This window comes from Lampetra fluviatilis, chromosome 26 (genome assembly GCF_964198595.1).
Source record: "Lampetra fluviatilis chromosome 26, kcLamFluv1.1, whole genome shotgun sequence".
Lineage (NCBI taxonomy): Eukaryota > Metazoa > Chordata > Hyperoartia > Petromyzontiformes > Petromyzontidae > Lampetra > Lampetra fluviatilis.
Window position 1 is genome coordinate 3,609,943 of NC_136300.1, and position 20,678 is coordinate 3,630,620.

Below are 20,678 nucleotides of genomic sequence, written 5' to 3' on the forward strand. Positions count from 1 at the left end.
CAGTGGCGATGCGGTGGTGCCTGGGCAGTCAGGCAGGGTGGTGACATCAGGTAGGGTGATGTCGTCAGGCAGGGTGGTGTCAGGCAGGATGGTGACGTCAGGCAGGGTGGGTGGTGACGTCAGGCAGGGTGATGTCGTCAGGCAGGGTGGTGACGTCAGGCAGGGTATCGTCGTCAGGCAGGGTGGTGACGTCAGGCAGGGTGGTGACGTCATACAGGGTGACGTGAGACTGGGTGTTGTCGTCAGACTGGGTGTCGTCGTCAGGCAGGGTGGTGACGTCAGGCAGGGTGGTGACGTCTGACGGTGTGATGCTGCTGGGTCCGTGCTACACCCCGCGAGTGGGGGTCTGCCAGGCACAACATCTCCGGGGCGGGAAGAGGCATGGAAGCCTACGGGGAAGTTCCACACTCGGGCAGCCGCGTCTGCGAAACGCGACTTGACCACCGGGATGGCACGTTGACTGACGCGCAGCGTGTGCTCATTATCACGAGCAGGTCGGTGACGCGCACGGGGGGTTACCACGGCCCCTTCGTTGTTCACAAGTGCGGCCCGCTGACGACGCGGGCCCCGAGTGACGAGCGGACGCTTACAGCCCAGCCCTACAACCTCGAAACATCGCCTCGCTCCGTGCCTCTTTCTCCTTTTCTTCACGATCAGAGGAAACAAGAAGATGCTCGGTGTAGTCGGCACTTCTCTTCGTTGAAATATTTCACGAAAGATTTCACTCTCTGCTCTCCTCTTTCTTCCAGTGTTCAGAGGCCTGCTTAAGGCGCGGCTCCGGCTGGAGCACGCATACCACACACATGTTGGTGATGTGCACGTCTTCTTCGAACGCTGGGGAGCCGGAAAGGCCCTCTGCACCAGCGTGGACGGCGCCCTCGTGGTGTTCACCTTCTGAAGCGCTCGCTCGTCACCGTGGCTTGCGCGATGACACCACAACCACGTGACTTTTCTTTTGTATTGTGCGCGGTGCTTTCAGCACCACAGCGCGTCGATTTGTAACGATTTGTAACGTTTGTTTTCTTTTGTTTGCTGGTGACTTTGTGTATTTCATATTGAAATCGCCTCCAGTGCTTTTGCTGCTGGCGGCAATAAAAGTTGTTTAGAAGTCAAAGTCTTCCTTCCCCTTCCCCTCTCTCTCTACCCCCTCTCTCTCTACCCCCTCTCTCTCTCTCTACCCCCTCTCTCTCTACCCCTCTCTCTCTCTCTACCCCCTCTCTCTCTCTCTACCCCCTCTCTCTCTACCCCCTCTCTCTCTCTCTACCCCCTCTCTCTCTCTCTCTACCCCCTCTCTCTCTCTCTACCCCCTCTCTCTCTCTCTCTACCCCCTCTCTCTCTCTCTACCCCCTCTCTCCCTACTCTATGTCTATGTTCCCCATCTCATCTCACTCTCGCCCATCGCTCGTTTCGCAACACACAACGACGCGGAGACGAAGCCAACAAACGAGCAGACGTCTCCGCCGCCGACAAAGCAACACAATTGCGCCTGACCGCGAGCACTAACTTCACCCTCATTAATTCACCGAGTCTGATAATGGCAGTCGTCGGTGCCACCGTGTACATCTATACGCCTCTCCCTGCTAATTAGCTATCGGGATCTTTTGTTACTTGGAATGCGCGTAATGGGTGCGCGCGTGCGCGTGCGCGTGTCAGTGACTAGTGGTTCGCACTCTGCGCTCTTCGTCCGTCGTCCGAGTTGCCGCTTCAACTCCCGCCCCTCGCTGAGCACTCGAGGGTGTCCGAACGTGACCCGGCCCCCTCCCTTGCGAGTCAACTCAAACCGCAGATGAAAATCTGTATCGGCGGGTTGCAGATGTCACGGTGGGCAAAACTGCCGATGCCGCAAGACACGTCGCCAACGCTGTCTAAGCCCCTGCAGCCGCAGCACGGCAGACACACGACCTCTAAGACGTGCCCTTAATGGTATCCTAACTCGTAAACGCGTTGTGAATCATTGTGGGTGAGAACCGATGCGGCCACCCGATGCACAAATTGGAACATCCAAGATTCGGCGGCCTGCGAGTGCGGCCACGAATTCCAAACCACCGCTGCAGTTGATGTCTTCGCTCCTTTAAAGGGGGAACGGACGAGATCCACTCTGCGTCTGAACAGACAATTGAGTGGATAACAAATCTCAAATTACATCTTCAATCAGCTGCTATTAACCCGTACGAAAGACGATGTCCGAGAGCGCATCCTGTATATAAGCAGAGTTTAGTTCCGTGTCTCCGCTCAAATATTTGAGTCCGACTGACTTCATTCGGTACCTGACGGTGGACCAACCCTATCAACGCTCGGACCCGCAAAGCAGAACTTGCCCTGGCCATTGTGAACGGTGCGTGCGAATGCCCCACAGCAAACGCCGTGGGAAAATGATCACGCGCGATCGTCTTATTTTTAGAGGCGACCTTGTTCCTGGGACTGTCAAATCTATTTATGCACCCCCGTGGAGCAATTAGCACCTGGCTGTCGCACGCCATTTATTTGCTCTCACGTGACCACACGAACGACTTACGGTGTCAAAATGTTGACTCGTGTGCCTTACTCAACTGCAGGCATTATGCAATAATGAACAAAATAACTAACTGCGTGGAACACCTTGGTCTTAGCAGTTCAGTGAACGTGGAATGCTGTGTATTTAGTTGGCCAGTGGAATGTTTCTATTTGCGGTGGTCAAGGATACCATCCGTTACCACCGCTGGATGACACCACACGGCCTTAATAAACGGGCATCGAATTTCCACTTTTTAGAGCCGAGCGGAATTGAAATTGGAGGTGCACGCACACTCAGACATGTGCAGCTGAGTGCGTGTGCAGGTATGAGCGGGGAGCCGTAGTGTAGCAGTTAGCGCGTTGCACTACGAGCCCGGCTACCCGAGTTCGATTCCCGCTCATGGACAACAATAGTGACGATTATATTCTCTGAACCGGTCCTGGGCCTCATCTCTCCAGCGTGGTGCTGGACACCCACCCCCTCGTATACTGTGCCGGCTTCATAGGTGCTCGCTCATAGCATATGCCCCAACAGTCTGTTAAAGACTACCAGGGGGATCTTTGCAGGTATGAGTGAATGCGCGTGGCGTGGGATCACATCGTCTTCATATCCCAATCTCTCCACTGGCTCACGATGCAGTCCCGGATCAACCGCAGGATCACCGCCCTTTTTGAGATCTTACACGGACTCATTGATGCCTACCTCTCCCCTTTCATCTGCTTCTCCCCTCCATGCATTCTCCTACCTCCCTCCGCCAATCTCACTCGACTGCCATCCATCCACTCTCCTGCCTCTACCTTCCATCTCAATCTCAGTCAAGTTTTACCCAGCGGGAGGTCGCTCCTTCTCCTCTGCTGCCCCTGTAGCCCGGAACCTCCTACCTCAACCACCGATGCTGCCAAACTCCCTGCCACCGTTCCGCTTAAGGCTTTACACCTTCCTCCTCACATCTGCCTGTGACTCTCCACTCTTCTCTTTCAAATAAAAGGAACAGCACATTCACGCTCTTTAATTATATGACTCCGTTTAAGTCGTGATGCACACATCCTGCCATGTTGTACAGCATCGTGGGATGCATGCACGTGCGTAGACAAACCATCGAGGTGCTCTGTCAATCCCAATCGTGTAACAATGCGGTGAGAGCGTACCAGATGCGCAGCGCTGCAAGGCGCAGTACTCCCACAAGACGTTGGGATCCTGAGTTATGCACCAGGGTCCATTGGGGTCCGAGTCCGGATTCCTGCAGTAATTGTTCTCCAGACCAGCCTCCGGAAATCCTGGAAGACCATGGAGCAGTCAATGAATATGAACACTTGAATCAGGTCGCATTGTACGGGCTGTGCCGTGTGCTGTTCCGCATGATGTCCCACGTTTTTCCCCAGCTCCCATGATACGGAACGAAACGTCGGACATCAAGTCGAACAGCACGCGGTACGAATCTAGATCACATCAGGGAGGTATGCAACACAATTAGTATTATTGAATTGAGGTCAATCTGTTGAGATCAAAAACCTATTTCTCAAGGGAGTTCTGGGTTAAGAAAGCAATGCATTATGCATGTGATTCAAATTCAAAACAATAAAATCCAGGGCCCAAACATTAAGAGATAAAACGTGATGTGATGCATATTTTAAAGCAGAATTTTGAAGTTCCATTGAGACGCATTCAAAGAATGAGGTTGGGTATTGACACGTGAATCAGAAACGGGGACACCGACAAATAAGATTTCACAAAAGATGAAGAGTGTGCAAATGCATTTGCATTGAATAAGAGACAGAAATATGAACATTCGGATTGGCGAACGTGGGCACGTTCGGAACCATCATGTTGGCTTCAGTGGAGCGTGCGGGCTGCCCGGGGCAGGGCAGAATCAGAATCAGAAATCAGAAATCAGAATCAGAAATCAGAATCAGAATCAGAAATCAGAATCAGAAATCAGAATCAGAAAGCAGAATCAGAATCAGAAATCAGAATCAGAAATCAGAATCAGAAATCAGAATCAGAAATCAGAATCAGAAATCAGAATCAGAAATCAGAAATCAGAATCAGAAATGGTTTTTTTCGCCATGGAAGTTCGCACAGACAAGGAATTTACTTTGGCCGGGAGGTGCATACATTCAACGTTTAGGAATCTTAAATAAGTGGTTTACAAGTCTAACTATACTAAAGGTACAAGTCTAACTAGTACTAAGGAGCTAAAGTATGTAAAAATTTAATAAAATAAAATCTAAAATATACAATAGCTATAATATACAATTACAAAAATGCAAATAGGGTAACATAGTGCAAATATGGCAGGGTGTCATTGTGCAGATATTGTGTTAAAGTCAGTTTGAGCTCTAAAGTCAGTTTGAGCCCCTGGCCTTGTTGAAGAGGCCAGCAGCGGATGGGAAGAAGCTGTGTTTGTGGCGTGAGGTTTTGGTCCTGATGGACCGCAGCCTTCTGCCGGAGGGGAGAAGCTGGAACAGAGAGTGTCCGGGGTGGGAGGAGTCGGCAACAATCTTCGTCGCTCGCCTCAGGGCGAGGAGAGACTATGGCCCAGTGGTCGAGACTAGGCGATGGTTTTGTGGGAATCCAACGAGAGAACACCAGCCACAGGCAGAGAAGAAACAACCATCGGCTCGCGTTCAGGCTGCTCCACGAGATCGTTACATCGCGGAGACTGTCAGGCGATGGTGACGGTTTGGAAAGGCACGCGAGCATCCAGCGGTGGATCGATCAAGGCTGAGAACAACTGTGGACATCACGTCCCTCTGGGACAGTGGTGGTTCTTAACCTGGGGTGCACGCACCCCCTGGCGGTGCGAGATGCCCTTTATGGGGGTAAGAGACAATGCCGGATTTTTTCAGAGGGTAAATCACGGGCACGTAAGTACAACTACTTCGTTTCATCAAACCTATGAATTAATTCACGTTATAAATAGTTTAACGATCGAGAATCAAAGGGTTTCAGGCTGCAGCGAAGGTTAAGAACCACTGCTCTAGGAGGGACCCAAACACGTGGGTTGTACACCTCCTTTTGAGCGTGATCGACGCAATTTCACTTTTATCGCGGGCCAAACCAAAAAAAACCTGTCTGGGCACCGCCACTGGCTCTCCTCCGCTCTTATCCAGCCGCACCGCGTCCATTCTGCTGAACAACTCAACGCTGACAACTGTGGAATAGCCCACGTCGGTTGCGTGTTTCGGTGCGCAGCGAGCCGCAGATGAATGCGCGTAGAAAATGTGGAATGAGTTCCGATTTTCGTTTTACGTGAGAAAGAATAAGAAAGGAGCTATCGTTATGGCCAAAAAAAATCGCTCGCTGCATGAATTGGGGTCCAGTGCATGGGCAGTTTGCGCGGGGGGGGGGGGCGGGTGGAAACGGGACACCTTTATGAACTTATTTTCAGTATGTTAAAATTAAAATAAAAAAAATAATAAATATATTTGCATTCACGATTCCTAATGTTAGGGACAAAGCGAACCCCTACCCCTTCCTTCGCCCCCCCCCCCAAATATACAAGTCAACCTGCGCCTATGGCCCTGTGTCTTAACTCGAGTAGGTGGGTGAAGTTAGGAGGTAGCTGGTGGTGGATGACGGGCTCGCTCGGGTGCAACGACGCACACATGTTTGAATCCCCCCCCCCCCCGCTTCTAAATTAATTATCCATGTTAATATTCGCCGCAGTATGTGGACATTGCATGGTTGGCAAACTGAGATCATATTACCAAACCTCTTATCGTGAATAATAATTATGATGCAAATGAGCCGTTTCGAAAGTCTTATACTTTAAGTGAACCATGCATTCTATATGTGAGAATCAGACCACGCGGTTAGACAACTGCCGCTTTAATTGTTGTGCCAAGTGACCTAATGCGCGCACACACATATATGGGTCATCGATACGTACCCTAAATGTATGACCGACAGCATATATGTGCCATAGATATGCAGAGTATATAGGAATGTGCTCTGGATTTACTGGTGGATCAGAAATATCCTAAAGTAAAGCCTAGATACGACATTTTGGACGGCCAGGAACAAATATTTGTACCGGATTGATACAAAACTGCAGGTGACTCCACAGATTTTACATCGCTGATCCGTTTTTTTACACCAAAGATGGTGACGTGGCATCCGATGGCATCAGTTTTGCTGGCGTGCAGACACACACACATATATATAATATAATCCGAAAAATCGAAAAGTATCCAAAATTGTCCTTGAAAATTTGAATATATAATTTGTTTAAACCCACATTGCATAAAATAAGGATCCACACGAAGCCTTTGTGTGTGGTGCGCTCTCGCCTCTAACAGCATCACTGAGACAGGCAGTCGGCGGAGGTCACGTCTTAACATCGAGGCCAGGACACACTTGTGTTTGTGCCGATCCTTACGACGGAAATGCCTTTTGCACGTTCACAAGAGAGCCGACGCCGAAGATGCAAACTCAGACGAGCGCGCATCCTCTCTGGCAGCGGCGGAACGGCTAATGGGATCGAAGGGCGGTGGCGATGAAGGAGCGGTTGACATCGGCAGACGGTATATCACCTTACACCTCGATCAAGGACAAGCGGCCCTCTAATCTTGGTCTCGCAAAAGCAAACATTCATAAGCGCAGCTGTGATGAGGGTCTGAACCCGGGGACCTGCGGAATTAGCGATACATTTGAAACCAGGATATGACTCACTGCTTCCCCCGGCCACCTGTCCCATCACAATTAGTATCAACAAAAAGAGTGACATTGCAGTCATCGTGGGAGATTATAGATAGAAAATTCACGGATTTAATTAAAAAGGTTAGGCATAAAGAGTAAGGCATGTGTCAATGGGTCAAATGTCATGTTGTTATGATTTAGAGGTTGTAAACATCTTGTGGTAGAATGTTAATTTTCCAGCATAGCAATGTGCTGTGCACAGAGGAAATCTCGTAAAATATTACGAGAGAAAATTAAAGCAATTGCGATTCCATTGTGGACAAGCTTATAATACGCCTGCGATGTACTCCGACTGAGAGAGAGTCATTAATTATGTTGACTCCTTCCTCCATTTTCCAAGTCCAGGCTCAAGACCTTAATCCGCATGCCTATGACTGACTGCCTGCCACTCTCTATAAAGTAAATATGCCCACTATTTCTGTACGGTGGCATCTTGAAATGAGGTCTCATTTTAAACAACCATATAAAATCCACATTTATTTCCATCACTGTGATCCATGCCCACACACTCGCTATGCCGTGTTCCGCAGTTGCGTCCCTCCGACAGATATCTCCTGTTGTTTTGTGAATTTTTTTTTCTGCAGAATGTGTATGTGATAAGTATATTATAATTAACAGAATAATAGGACTGCAATTGTACCGGTCTACTGCTGAGTGGATGGTGCGGTGTTTAACCATTCTTCACCGCGCTCTTCAGTGTGCGTGAACATTTTTTTTTATTTTTACCAGGTAGGGCCCACTGAGCTATATAGCTGTTTTTTACTGGTAGGAACCTCCTGGTTACACCAGCCCACAGGGGATTATTGTGTCCGTCCGTCGTGCATCCAAAAATGGGAGGGGTGGGTGGGGAGGGGAGGGTGGGGAGGGGCTGGGTGGGGGGGGGGGCTGGGTGTGGAGGGGCTGGGTGGGGGGTGGGAGGGGTGGGGCTGGGTGGGGAGGGTCTGGTCACCCCGTGGTGCCCTTATAAAACTCAACGTTTAACCTACTCACGCCGGCTTGTGCCCGCCCTCACAGTCGGGCATATTTGCGGAATACACCACGCCGCCGTTGACCCTGGCCATTGACCGAGCAACCCAACGTTCCTACCAGCTCCCTCCGCAGGAATGCGTTAATAAGCCACCTGGTCACAAATGATTGCTCAACGAAGTGGCTTAACATTTGGAAATTTGTAGCAGCCTGCAGTCACGAAATCTTTAAATCGAAATCAGATTGTAAATGTCGTGGCTTTGCTCTCCAACGCACCGGTGTGCTGTACTAGTAACGATTTGGCACGTTCTGTTTGCGTGACAATCCTTACTAATTGGCTGTGGGGGGTGGTGGCGGGTTTAATGACACATTTATATATTTACGCGATCTAACCCAAAAAAAAAACTGTATTATGGACGTACATACATGCATGCCCCTCCTGGGTTCTCTGTTTAGTTCACGCAATAACTGGCGACAACAATACAAGCAGCATCAGCAACAGCAGCCGGCAACGGAAAGTGAGCTGCTCAAAATCCAGTGCCCTCCCAGGATGTGGAGCGAAACGTCGAACAGCGTGCTAAACAACACGGCGTGCAATTCACGGTTGATTTTTCGAGGTCAGTTCGCGTGAGTGTAAATTTGTGTCATACACCTTCCTCCACCCGACACGGACAATTTATAGAGTTGTCACGTGAACCAACGTTGCCAATGTATTGCTGCGTCAGCAACCCCATGTGTTGGAGAGAAGTCGACAACATTTTAGCAATTGCGTATGGAAGTCTTCGCTGGCAGTTTACAGCAAGCAGTATCGTGCAGTTGCCAACGTCGTAAACAGAAATACCCCGCAGTCATCGGCCTTAGCTCATGTGGGTCGCGAAAGCCTTCTTATTAAACACGCGGTTCAACCCAAAAAAACGCATATCCATACATTGCCAGTGCGACAGACATCGGCAGAATCCCCAAGCACGTGGGGGTGGAGGAGAGGAACGTCGGGAAGATACCTTCTGGTGTGTACGCGTGCAGGTGCGGGGTTTTGCTGGCCCAGGTCTGGCACTGGTGGCCCGATGCAGTCAACGTCTGGAGTCCCCGGTATCCAATCCCAGAACCGGTGTAGCAGTGGTCCACCCACTCCACGGTCTGTGTGCTGACTGCAAAGACAAAGACACCGCGTAATAGCCTTCATGGACACAGGTCGTGTTTGCCTCTCGCATGAAGCGCTGTTAGCGAGTAGCACCTATGGAAGGCCGGCACGGCACACGAGGGGGGTGGGTGGCGAGAACCACTCCCGACCGCCTTTGTCGCTGGCGATGCTTACACACCGCACCAGGTACTCATTTGAGGCTGAGTCGACCTCGGTTAGGCCCAGGACCGGTTCAGATAATCGTCACTATTGGTGGCCGTCAGCGGGAATCCAACTTGGTTCGATGGGTTCGTAGCGCAGTGCGCTAACCGTTGCACTACCCCTCCTGACATGTGTTGACTCCGCACGCACACACACATACACGAGTGTGCACAGACACAAAGATATCCCGTTAGAGCCATACAGACTGCTGCTGGAAGCGTGCACTTATTAAGGCAGGAACAGTGCATGACGGGTTGGTGTGCCCAGCACTGCGCCCGGACACCTTTGCATCCGATAATAGTTTTTTTACCCTTTTATCTGGCAACGAAACTGACACCTTTTTTACAAGGAGTCATGTTTGGATTGACCACAATACCTGCGGTCGGAATGCAAACAAAAAACACAACTCTGATAATGTATGCACTGTCCTTGAAATTGATTAGTCCACACCCGAGACAGCTTTTCTTAGAGCCTATAGTCTCACATGGTGTTGGACCAGATGACGCCAAAAGGCGCACAACACAAAGACAATGCGCCATCTTTGTATCCCTCGAAAATTTACACAACCGTGCCAGGAACGAGTACTCATTTACGGCTGAATTAACCTCGTGCGCAGGCACAAGATCGATTGAGATACCACTGCCTACTCATGTAAGCCGTGGTCAGAAATCGAACGCAGGTGGCCCAGGTTCTCAGCTCCGCGCGCTAACGACTACAGAACTGCGCCACCACTCGACACGTCTAAGCCGAGCTCGAGGTCGCTTTTTTTACGGAGTAAAAATTAAATGAGACTTCACGGAGCATTTCCGACAAGTGGGAGGATTAAATAATGCACATACCCCCGGTGTTAAATTGATGTTCCTATAAAGTTCTAATTTCCCAAGGGGGAATATCTACGTGTAAGTACGATAAGCGCACGCACATCCTTTGCTCTGTATGAACGCATCGTGGCACACGCGTACGGCGACAATAGTTTGGCAATCAGGCCGTTTATCCAGTAACATCTTGGGGAGTCCCAAGACTCTTTTTCAAGGGGGATCCTGTATCGACATGTTTGGGAAGTACGTATTCATGAGAATTTGGCTTCCATGTGGAAGGTCACCGGACAACCCGGAGAAAACCCCATTCACGCACACGAGGGGGGTGACACTTCGCACATCTCACAGCCTCGCACCGACGACACAGGGCACCCATGCGCTCGACCCCCGGCTTTGCTTCCCAGTTCCGATCTCACGATCCGAGGAGATCGGCCCGCGTGCTGTTGCGACGTGTGTCGTGGAGATAACGTCAGGAACTGAGGTTCAAACGCAACCAGACGCCACTCCACGCCGCTGCGTAACGCACTTGACACACCGGTGTGCTGAACGTGAAACTCACCAGAGCAAAATTCCGCTAAGAGAAGCAACGCCAGAAGTTTCATGGTTCCACGTAGCGTCCGATGTCTCAGCAAGAGCCACCTTTTACTCGGTCAGACAGACGAGTGAGCAACTGTGTGTGATATCACACGTGTACGGGATGTGTGTGTGTGGAAATATATATATGCCTACACCTGCACACAGGCGCGCGCGCATGAACACACACACCACCTTGTCTCAGCCCCGCCTACAGATGCCAAGCTTAAACGATCCGTCATAGACGCCTTGACCTTTAAGGTGAAGGGCAAGGTCTACGTACACACAGCATCAGAGCAGTGCGTGCGTGCGAGAGTTTCATGAATGTGAACCCGGCTCTCACTTTATTGCGGGGGGAGGGGGTTAGAAAAACACACAACAGAGCTAAGAGATTAATAGCATTCACAAATAATGCTATTTTATTTTTTTATTTTTACAGATGGACATCGGAGATGGGTAGAACACGCGGTTGAAACGTCGGGTCACCGCTCGCCAACGCGTACCCCGCGTGTTGCCGATGTCACGCGCAGAGAGAAATATCAAACAAAAATATCCCGTGGGTGACGGACGAGTGTCAATTGTCTAATACGGTGCGTAACTAATCAGATGCAGTTTGTAACCGGTCGAAACGACTGCTCTTTCGGCCATAGGGATATGGAACTTCCACCTGTGGCTCAGAACAACTAAGCCAGACGAGCATGGACGTGGTAATTCGCGGCGTAACCATTCATCATCATCACCACCACCACCACCTCGCGGCGATTCGATTCGATGGTAGTGATTCATCAGCAAGAGTCCATGCAAGGTATTGTATAAATATGTTCTTCATATACAAATAGTTGTATAAATCGTGGTGAATGCAGTGGCCTCTAGCGGCTGCCGGAGTTACGTGAGTCCGTACAACATACCAATCTAACAGTATCGATTTTTGTTTTGTACACGCAGCGATACAAGTCTTAATAAACGATATTAATTAATCAATTATGCCACGCATCGTTGCGCGTGCGAATGCGAAAACATTCCCACGTAACTGTCAGGGAACGGAGGTGCGTGGTGGATAGCACACTGCGCGGTCAACTTGGCGAGCTGAGTTCGAGTCCCAGCCGCGGCTAACAACGGTATCTGACCCTCGGCACCACCTTCACGTGACCCACACCGACCAGAATAACCGACAAAGGCGTATGGAACAATTCACTCATCCAGCAGTGGATGAACACGTCGCTGAACCGTATCCATGATTTCATGCCTAGCGCGAGCATCTACTGCGCATGCTGGGGTTGGCTGGGAGAATGGGTAGTTATTTAAACATTCCAGAAAGAGTGTAAAAAGCCGTATTAAAATATCAGCTCGTGTTTGCCTTTCGCATAAAACACCTCCCCCCACCTCGCCCCTCCTCCCCCCCCCTTCATAATGACGTGCACGCGGCTTAATTGAACCTCTTGTGAGGCACGGATGGAGCCTATGCGTGCTTCACAGCCAAACAAAAAGCGTATTAATAAATGATTGCTTACATTACGCCATACACTTACACTGCGCGTAGCGCGTGCACACGCATGCATAATGCATGCTTGGCTATTGCCTACATGCATGCATAAAACATGCTCGGACGAATGCATTAATATATGCGTTCAAACTGGCAGACACGACACGCTGGCGTTATGCTGCTTGCTGCCTATGCGATTGTGCGATTTTTTTTTGTTTGCAGGGATGGAAATACATCGCTAGCTGGGATGCTGCCGTTTGTGTAATGGTTAACGCGCTGTTTCTTGAAATCCAGATGTCGCCTCTTCGATATTACGGTGCGGCACCTGGAAACGAACGGGCACGTTTCTTGAATCCCTCTGCCACCTCGATCCTATGTTGAGCTTCTTTCGCACCGTACGTAAGCCAACCGTGCCAATCGGAGGTGCGGGGAAGGACAACAAACTAGACAGAAGAAGCAGATCTAAAGAAATGCAATTTTCAAACTAGAATTCTAGGTGGTTTAAACAGTGCGTAGCTCCGGTGACTTCCTAATATCGTATGGAAGAGCGTTCCAGACGGCCGCACAAGCGCATGTGAATGCGCGCGATGCGGTGACCGTTTTTGTTCGATGTCCAGCCAAAAGCCGCTCCTGCGAGGATGACCGGAGTGTCGCGTTTATGCTCGTTGACGAAATCCACAAGGTATTGTGGTTCATTTGTGCCAAGCACTTTGGGTGCAATGAGTGCGACCTCGTAATGTATTTGCAGCTCGGCGAGCAAGGGACGGACACGAACAGATCTTGCAGTACCCGTCACGACACGAGCACAGTTGAATTGTAGGTCGCGGGATCGTGGAGTCAAGTTTGGGTACTCCCACCGGATTCAAGACAGCTGCCCCTGGGTGGAATAAGTAGGCCGAACAAAAGTGACATGTTGCACGGCTTTCTAGAGATCCCTCCAGTTGAGGCCTTTCCGCCAGCAGTGGCTTGAGCAAGCACTTGCAGGGCTGTGCCTTGACCAAAGGTCACTCTGGCAAACGACACTTACTCTGGTCTCGTGAGTTCACGCCTGGTTAAACAAATTAAGGTGAAAGACGACTTCCTTTACTTTCCAAACACTGTCGGTCAAAGTCGCGTTGATGCCATTTCAGTCAAGGTGATCAACAGCCACACCTGCCGTGATCCAGTGCATGAGGGGCGATTCGTTCGTGAATCACACGCATTTGCGAAGCTCACGAAAACCCCGCGTGTTGCGAGGTGGCCGGAAGATAGCAGTACAGCAAGCGGGGTCGGTGAAATCCATCTGTGCGGAGGTTTGAGAGTTATGCCCTCGTGTGGGTGGGTGGGGTAGGTGGACAGTGGGTTGATCCGCTTACTCTGCCTCCTGCAAGAAGCCAAAAAAACCACGATCGTCAATGAAATTGGCCAAACTTCGCAAGCAATGCAGGACCCTCATGAAAAGGAGCTTTAAGGCTCAGCGAGGCTTTGCTGAGTCAACGAAGAGCATTACTATTAGGATGAGGCTCAGAGCACGATGCGTTAAAAAGTTCTCTCGTAATATTTATTTTAAAAAATGGTCGTTCAAACTTCACAGCGGAATTCAGCGGACTCTAGAATATGGAGTTTTTTTTATTAGCCACGTTTACACTTTTGATTGGAAGCAGCTTAATAAAGTGTTTCGCTTAATCAACAGGATCGTAATTTATTCTGCTGATTACATTGGCTCCGTCTCATTGACTTTTATGCTTGCCTGGTAGGAATCACGAGAGAGTCTGAAACGATCAGAATCAGCAGTGCCCGGTGAACCTAGACTTTCCCCAAAACTCACCGCGGATCACCACACCACTCTCACCTGCACCCGAGTTTCAGCTCAAGTAGAAAATTAAGTGGTGAGACGCTGCACGCAATCCGATGAATTACGACTCTATCTTAATTCGATTCGGCGTTTTGTATACATTTTAGCCACCACCATCATCATCATCAGGCGTGTGCAGCGTGTGGCGTCTTAATTTTGTGTTTGAACGCAGAGGAGACGTGACCGTGGTGGCTTAATGAGGACTGAAGTTTGGAAAGCCTGAAATGTCGCCGGGGTTTCATCGCACACTCGATATTTTCCGGAACGCTGCTGCTGCTATAGGCTGGCTTGGAGTGAGAACGATCGGCGTAAGACACTACCACTCGAGTACACGGTACGCCCGTGTATAATAATCCCGTGAAATTGTACCCTATCTTCTTCCCTAAGTGGGTGGTTTACCATAGGGTCATCTATGCACGCACGTGATTTGCTCACCATCGCACACAACATCACAGCATCGCGAGGACAACAACAACAACAAAAAAGTCCCGGAGAGGACAATTCCAGCACATCCATTTCCGGTTGTGCATTTGCTTTGCGGCACGAGAACGTCAAGATATATTTGTGCCAGGTAAGGCCCACCGAGCTATGTAGTTATTTTTTGCAGAAACGACCTGGCCACAAATGATAGCTCGAAGAAGTGACTGACCATCCTGTGGACATTCATAGCAGCCAAAAAAATACTCGAAACGCGTGATGTTCATTTTTAAATGTGGGGAGGGAAAACCGGAGGACCCGGAGAAAAAAAATCCACGCGAACCACGCGGAGAGAGATATTCAAACTCCAAATATACAGCAGGTGTCAGGGTCGGGATCGAACCCATGATCCTCCTGCATACCAGGCGAGCGAATGAACATCTCGGCACCACGGCATAGGCAAAGCCATTCCAGCGAGTGACGCCCGCTCTCGTGAGCGCACTCCCGACTCCTCAATCTCCCATTGTAGAGATGAGCGCGAGAGATGAAGCTTCAATTAGTAGCTCATTACGCATAATGAAATGATTCTTTGTACAATAACGGGTGAGGCATAAGCCTCAAATATAAGGTCATGTCTGGCCATTCCGTAGGATGAGACCGGAGAGCGAGAGGGAGAGAGAGAGAGAAAAACATGCCCTCTCGTGATTAATGTGTTTCGCGCTTGAATTAAATATGAGCTATCTTAAATTAATTCGTCTTGCCTGGGTATTCTTGGCTGCGTTGGTACGTATGGCTATGCACGCGTGTGTACGTTGTGTGCACAGGGCCGGATTAAGGCACGAGGCTTGAGGGGCTGCAAGCCCAGGGGCTTCTGCCAGCCGGATGGCCTCCAGAGATGAAGTGAAAAAGTTCTTTCGTTGGTGAATGCTGAATTTGATTTGTTGTTAGCCTTGCAAAAAATACATTGTATTTTTATTTAACTTTTTTTTTCTTTCGAAAATATTACTGGGGGCCTCACAGTACCTGTAGCCCAGAGGTCTACACAATCTTAATCCGCCCCTGTGTGTGCGTGTGGAGAGTGTGTGCGTGTGTGTGTGTGCGTGTGTGCATGTGGAGAGTGTGCGCGTGTGTGTGTGTGGAGTGTAGCGGTTAGCGCGTTGCGCTACGAACCCGCCTACCAGAGTTGGATTCCCGCTCACGGCCAACACGAGTGACGATTTTCTGAACCGGTCCTGGGCCTCCCCTAGGTTGACTCAGCCTCAAATGAGTACCTGGTGCGTTGTGTGAACATTCTCACTGGGGAGACAAAGGCGGCCGGGCGTGGTGCTGGCCACCCACCGTCTCGTGTGCCGTGCCGGCCTTCATAGATGCTCGCTAACAGCACTTGCCCCAACAGTCTATTAAGGCTTTACAGGGGATCTTTGTTTATGTTTTGTTTTGGAGTTAGGAGAGCGATGGTGCAATGGGTTAGCGCGGCGCGCTCCGAAACGGCGACCTTAATTCCTGCAGTCCTGAGCCTCCCCTAGGTCGACTCAGCCTGAAATGAGTTCCTAACGCAGTGTGTAAAACATCACCACTGTGCACAGAAAAGCGGCACGGGCGTTGTTGCTGACCACTCACCCCCTCCTGCGCCGTGCCGGCTGTCACAGTGCTCGCGAACGGCACTTGCCCCAACACTCAGTTGAAGTCTTAACGGGAGATCTCTTTCTTTGGAATCTCTGTGAAGTGTACAGGACCTGAGTTCGAGTCCCGTGGACTTCCCCTCGGTAGATTGAAGCTTAAATAAGTACCCGGCTCTATGTGTAAACGTACAAGGGGTTGGGAAACAAAAGCGGCGGTGGCGTGGTGCTGCCCACGTAACCTCCTAGTGCGCCGGAAAGTTTCTGCTAACAGCACTTGCCTCCGACAATCGACATGCCCATAGTAGGGGTGGGCATCTTTTTCTTTGTCTGTGTAGTGTGCGGGGTGCTGGTGCTATTGGGACATGCACTGCAGAAGGGAAATAATAAAATAATAAAAATAAAACATAATAAAATGCAATTCTCACGACGTTTCGGCCACAACGCTGTCTTTCCGACAGACCTGTTCTTCACCTGAGGACGGCTGCTTGCGTTGTGGCCGAAACGTCGTGAGAATTGTATTTTATTATGTTTTACTTTTATTATTTTATTATTTCCCTTCTACGTGACTTTACCGAAAGAATCAAGAAGATGAATCCCTGCAGTCACGAAAGCTTTAAATGGACATTTAATACGCAGTAATCATCACTGCCACCTACCTAAGTTCGGTTCCGGCACAACACTAAAGTCGGCGACTGAACATGTTCCGCCCCTTGTTCGACTCGACCTTGAAACGAGAACGTGACCTGTTGGGTAATCATCGCCAATGGGAAGACAAAGGCGTCTGGGCGTGGTTTTTTTTTCTGTTACGGCCACACCAACCTAGGGCGCCGGTTCCAGCTTGCGTAAGAGTCACGCTCACTGCACTTGTTCCAATTGTCTAGAACAGTGTTCAAATCGTCTACAGCAGTGTTCAAATCGTCTTGAGCAGTGTTCCAATCGTCTAGTGTAGTGTTCAAATCGTCTAGAGCAGTGTTCCAATCGTCTAGAGCAGTGTTCCAGTGGTCTAGTGTAGTGTTCAAATCGTCTAGAGCGGTGTTCCAGTCGTCTAGTATAGTGTTCCTATCGTCTAGAGCAGTGTTCCAATCGCCTACAAAAGTGTTCCGAGCAGTGTTCCAATCGTCTAGAGCAGTGTTCAAATCGTCTAGAGCAGCGTTCTTCACTAATTTTCAGGAGGGGGTGGGGGTAGACTTTCGCCGATGAGACATCGTCAGTGTGTGAGTGCCGCCACACATTTGAAACCATTGCGGGTTTGGCAGCGGCACGACGATGATGCTGCGTGGCGTTTTCACTTCTTTGGGCATTTCGGGGGGGGGGGGGCGCACTAAGGGCCACCAGCGGCCTCGACAGTGGCCGGCGGGCCTTGCAATGAAAGAACATCGCTCTACATTGTCTAGCATCGCGCATCGTTGCGACGCAATACGCCTGAGCCAGTGTGTGCGCGTGCGTGTGTCTTTGTGTGCATCTGAGCGTGCCTATGTGTATGTGAATATATGTGTTGACATGCTCTGTGTGACCAGGGTACTTTGTCAACACCGGCCTGGGCTTTGCTCTCGCCCCCCCCCCACTTCCCCCTCTCTCAACGTTTTCCATCTAATTCACCCGTCCACGCACCCGTGTCGCCATCCATCTCTCGCCGCTCCAACCCCATCCCGCTGCCTTGAATAACATTGTCCCCACATCTCGTCGTATCGATATGCAGAAGAAGCCAATTAGATGGTTGATGAATGAGCACAACCTCTGTTCCGTAGCGTAACAGCCCTTGAGTCAACACAGCTCTTGTGTCAACTCCACTGCTGGTTGTGGGGCCGTTCTCACGCCGTGCGAGTCGTAGGGGAATGGGGGGGTGTTGTTTCATCATACTTCACCACGCTGGTCAGTAGCAGGGAGGCACTGCCGTGTGAGCAAAGTGCAGCCCACTGCGTAGCTCCACAGCGGCCGACAACAACCTGCGATTCATGGTGATGGCCCACCCAGACACTATCCAGGTACTATCCAGGCTCAAACTCTGCTAAGCTTGTATTCTTAGGTTTTTTTCCGGTAAAGTCACGTAGGTAAAACATTAAAATTAATAAAAGTTAAATAAAATTAAAATCACGACGTTTCGGAGGCAACACAAGCTTCCGTCTTCAGGTGGAACCATCACAGCCACGACAGCTGTATCAAGTAAATGAGAGATTGCAAGAGCTACCACTCCGTATATATAATGGTTGGAGAGGGGGGAAGGGCCAAGTACGGCACACTTTTTATTAATATGGAAAGGTGAGGCTTAAGAGGCTGAGTTATGGAGAGGTACGGTAGATCTGAGAAGCTTAGCTTCTCAGATCTAACGATGGTCCTGCGAATTTCTGGCGATTTGGTATGGGTGAGCCCCGCGTTTAGACTGATGTCCTGGTGATTTTCTGATAACGCACATAGTAGGTGCGGTGAATGTTGGATTCCCTTAGCCCCTGATACACGTGGGTAGCATCCGATGCTCTTCAATTCGTCTACAACGTACGCATTGGACTCACCAGACCCCCCTCCAGCCACTGACGGCCTACATTCGTGACGAAAAATTATTATTATTTGTATCTATTCATTTGTTTTTATTTGTTATTAACATCTAATAATTGAATGATGAAAAAAATTGATTAAAAAATATTTTTATTAGATTTTAAAAATCGAATGTTTAAAAAAATCTAAAAAAAATTGTCACGATGATGATTGGGTTTTTTTTAATCAATTTTTTTTGTCACTAATGTGGCACCGCATTGAATTTCGAGGGCGGGGTGCACCTTTGCCTTACGAAGGCAAAGGTGCAGCTCTGGGAGATTGCTCGCACGCGTGCCACTGCTGGCTGAAGTGTCTCCGTTCGAGGGAGCTCTCGGTATTGCCCCTCTCTTCCACGGTGGTCTTCAGAGTGGTGGCAGTGGGTTAACCCCCTTTAGACTGCTTGATGGACAGTGGGGGGGAATTTGAAGGAACATTCCCACCCCCCCCCCCCCCCCAGTTGATTTCAGCTGTCGTTCCGGGAGAGTACGCCGACGACGGCTGGACTGCAAGCCCGTTGTGTGTGTGTTGAGCACTTAACACCAAGGCAGGCTGTGTGTACGTGTGCACGTATCTACCTTGAGCTTCTTTCGCAACGTACGTAGCCGAACGTGCTAATCGGAGGTGCGAGGGAAGGACAAACAAAGTAAACGCAGGCAAAGAGAAACAGTTCTGAAGTAGTGAGTTTTCAATCCAGATTTAAAAGTGCATCGGCTGACGGTGGAATACCAACGGATCGCGGTTGTCCCACCCATCGCTTCGGCAGGACCAAATCTCCCGCGAGGAAGTCCTTCGCCGCTGTGCTGGGACCAACGCCGAGAGAGCCCCGTCATTGTGCGCTCACATCACCCCCGCTGGGCAGCGCACGTGGCACGGCTGTGCCCCATAAACGCTTATCCATGGAGGGGGGTGTGGGGTTCTCTTCCACTGCGAGCTGAAAGTCGGGGACGGCAAGCGGCCCCCGTGGGTGGACAATAATCCATGCGTCACGAGGGGAATGCTCAAGTAACGTTTGAGACGCAGCAACTTCGACTCGGGGAGTATGTTGGCATACTCGAGGCCAGCCGTGCAAAAAGTCGTCTCGAAAACAAAGGCGTACGTACCAGAGGCGACCCGGGTTCGATTCCCGCTCACGGCCAACACCAGTGACGATTATCTGAACCTGGTCCTGGGCTTCCTCGTTAGGTCTACTCAGCCTCAAATGAGTGTCTGGTGTGATGTGTAAACATCGCCACTGGGGAGACAAATGAGTCCGGGCGTGGTGCTGGCCACCCACCCCCTCGTGTCGGCCTTCATTCTGTAGGTGTTCGCTACCAGCACTTGCACCTACAGTTTGTTAAGGCTATACGGGGGGGGTCTTTGTCTTTGGTGTCTACATCTGCCAAGGTCGTGTGCCGAGCGTGCCTCCCTCCCCCCTCCCCACTATCGGACTCATCAGCCACTGGAGGTGCCACCGCTGACCCTACGAGCTACGTGACACATACTTCGCCCTTCGTCGCTTGCGCGGACTAACACAAATAAATGAGTGGCTTCCTTGAGAAGTTCAACTCGTGCGTCGATAAAGAAGGGGCGGGGTGGGCGGTGGAGTGGACTTCCAGTAAATAATGAGAGGTGGTGCACTTACCACTGGAAGAAAAAAAGACAACAACTCAACGGCAAATCGTGCTGAGTGGCCGCACACGAGGGAGCGGATTTTGGTGAGAGCCATGCGCTAACAGCCCATCGTCGCGTCCTATGTTCCAAAACAAGAAACCCCTTATCTGCGTAAGCCCCTGACGGATATCAACAATGACATTGCAGTTGCGCAATTAGAATGAGGTCCACAGGAACTCGCTGCAGGTTTGGAGTGCGGACGGTATCAAGGCCATAGCACAGGTTTTTTTTTGGTTAGATCGCGTG

The 20,678-nt window shown here is 50.2% G+C and overlaps 1 protein-coding gene across 1 annotated transcript in view; it reads right to left on the reverse strand.

Moving 5' to 3' along the window:
* Positions 1-20,678, reverse strand: part of LOC144942133 (plasminogen-like) — a 101,814-nt gene that overhangs the window by 69,467 nt on the left and 11,669 nt on the right. The window contains exons 3-4 of the mRNA XM_078868893.1: positions 9,163-9,309; positions 3,643-3,771 (exon numbers count right to left, since the gene is read on the reverse strand). Of these exons, the coding sequence (XP_078725019.1) occupies positions 3,643-3,771; positions 9,163-9,309 (276 nt within the window). The remainder of the gene's footprint in view (positions 1-3,642; positions 3,772-9,162; positions 9,310-20,678) is intronic.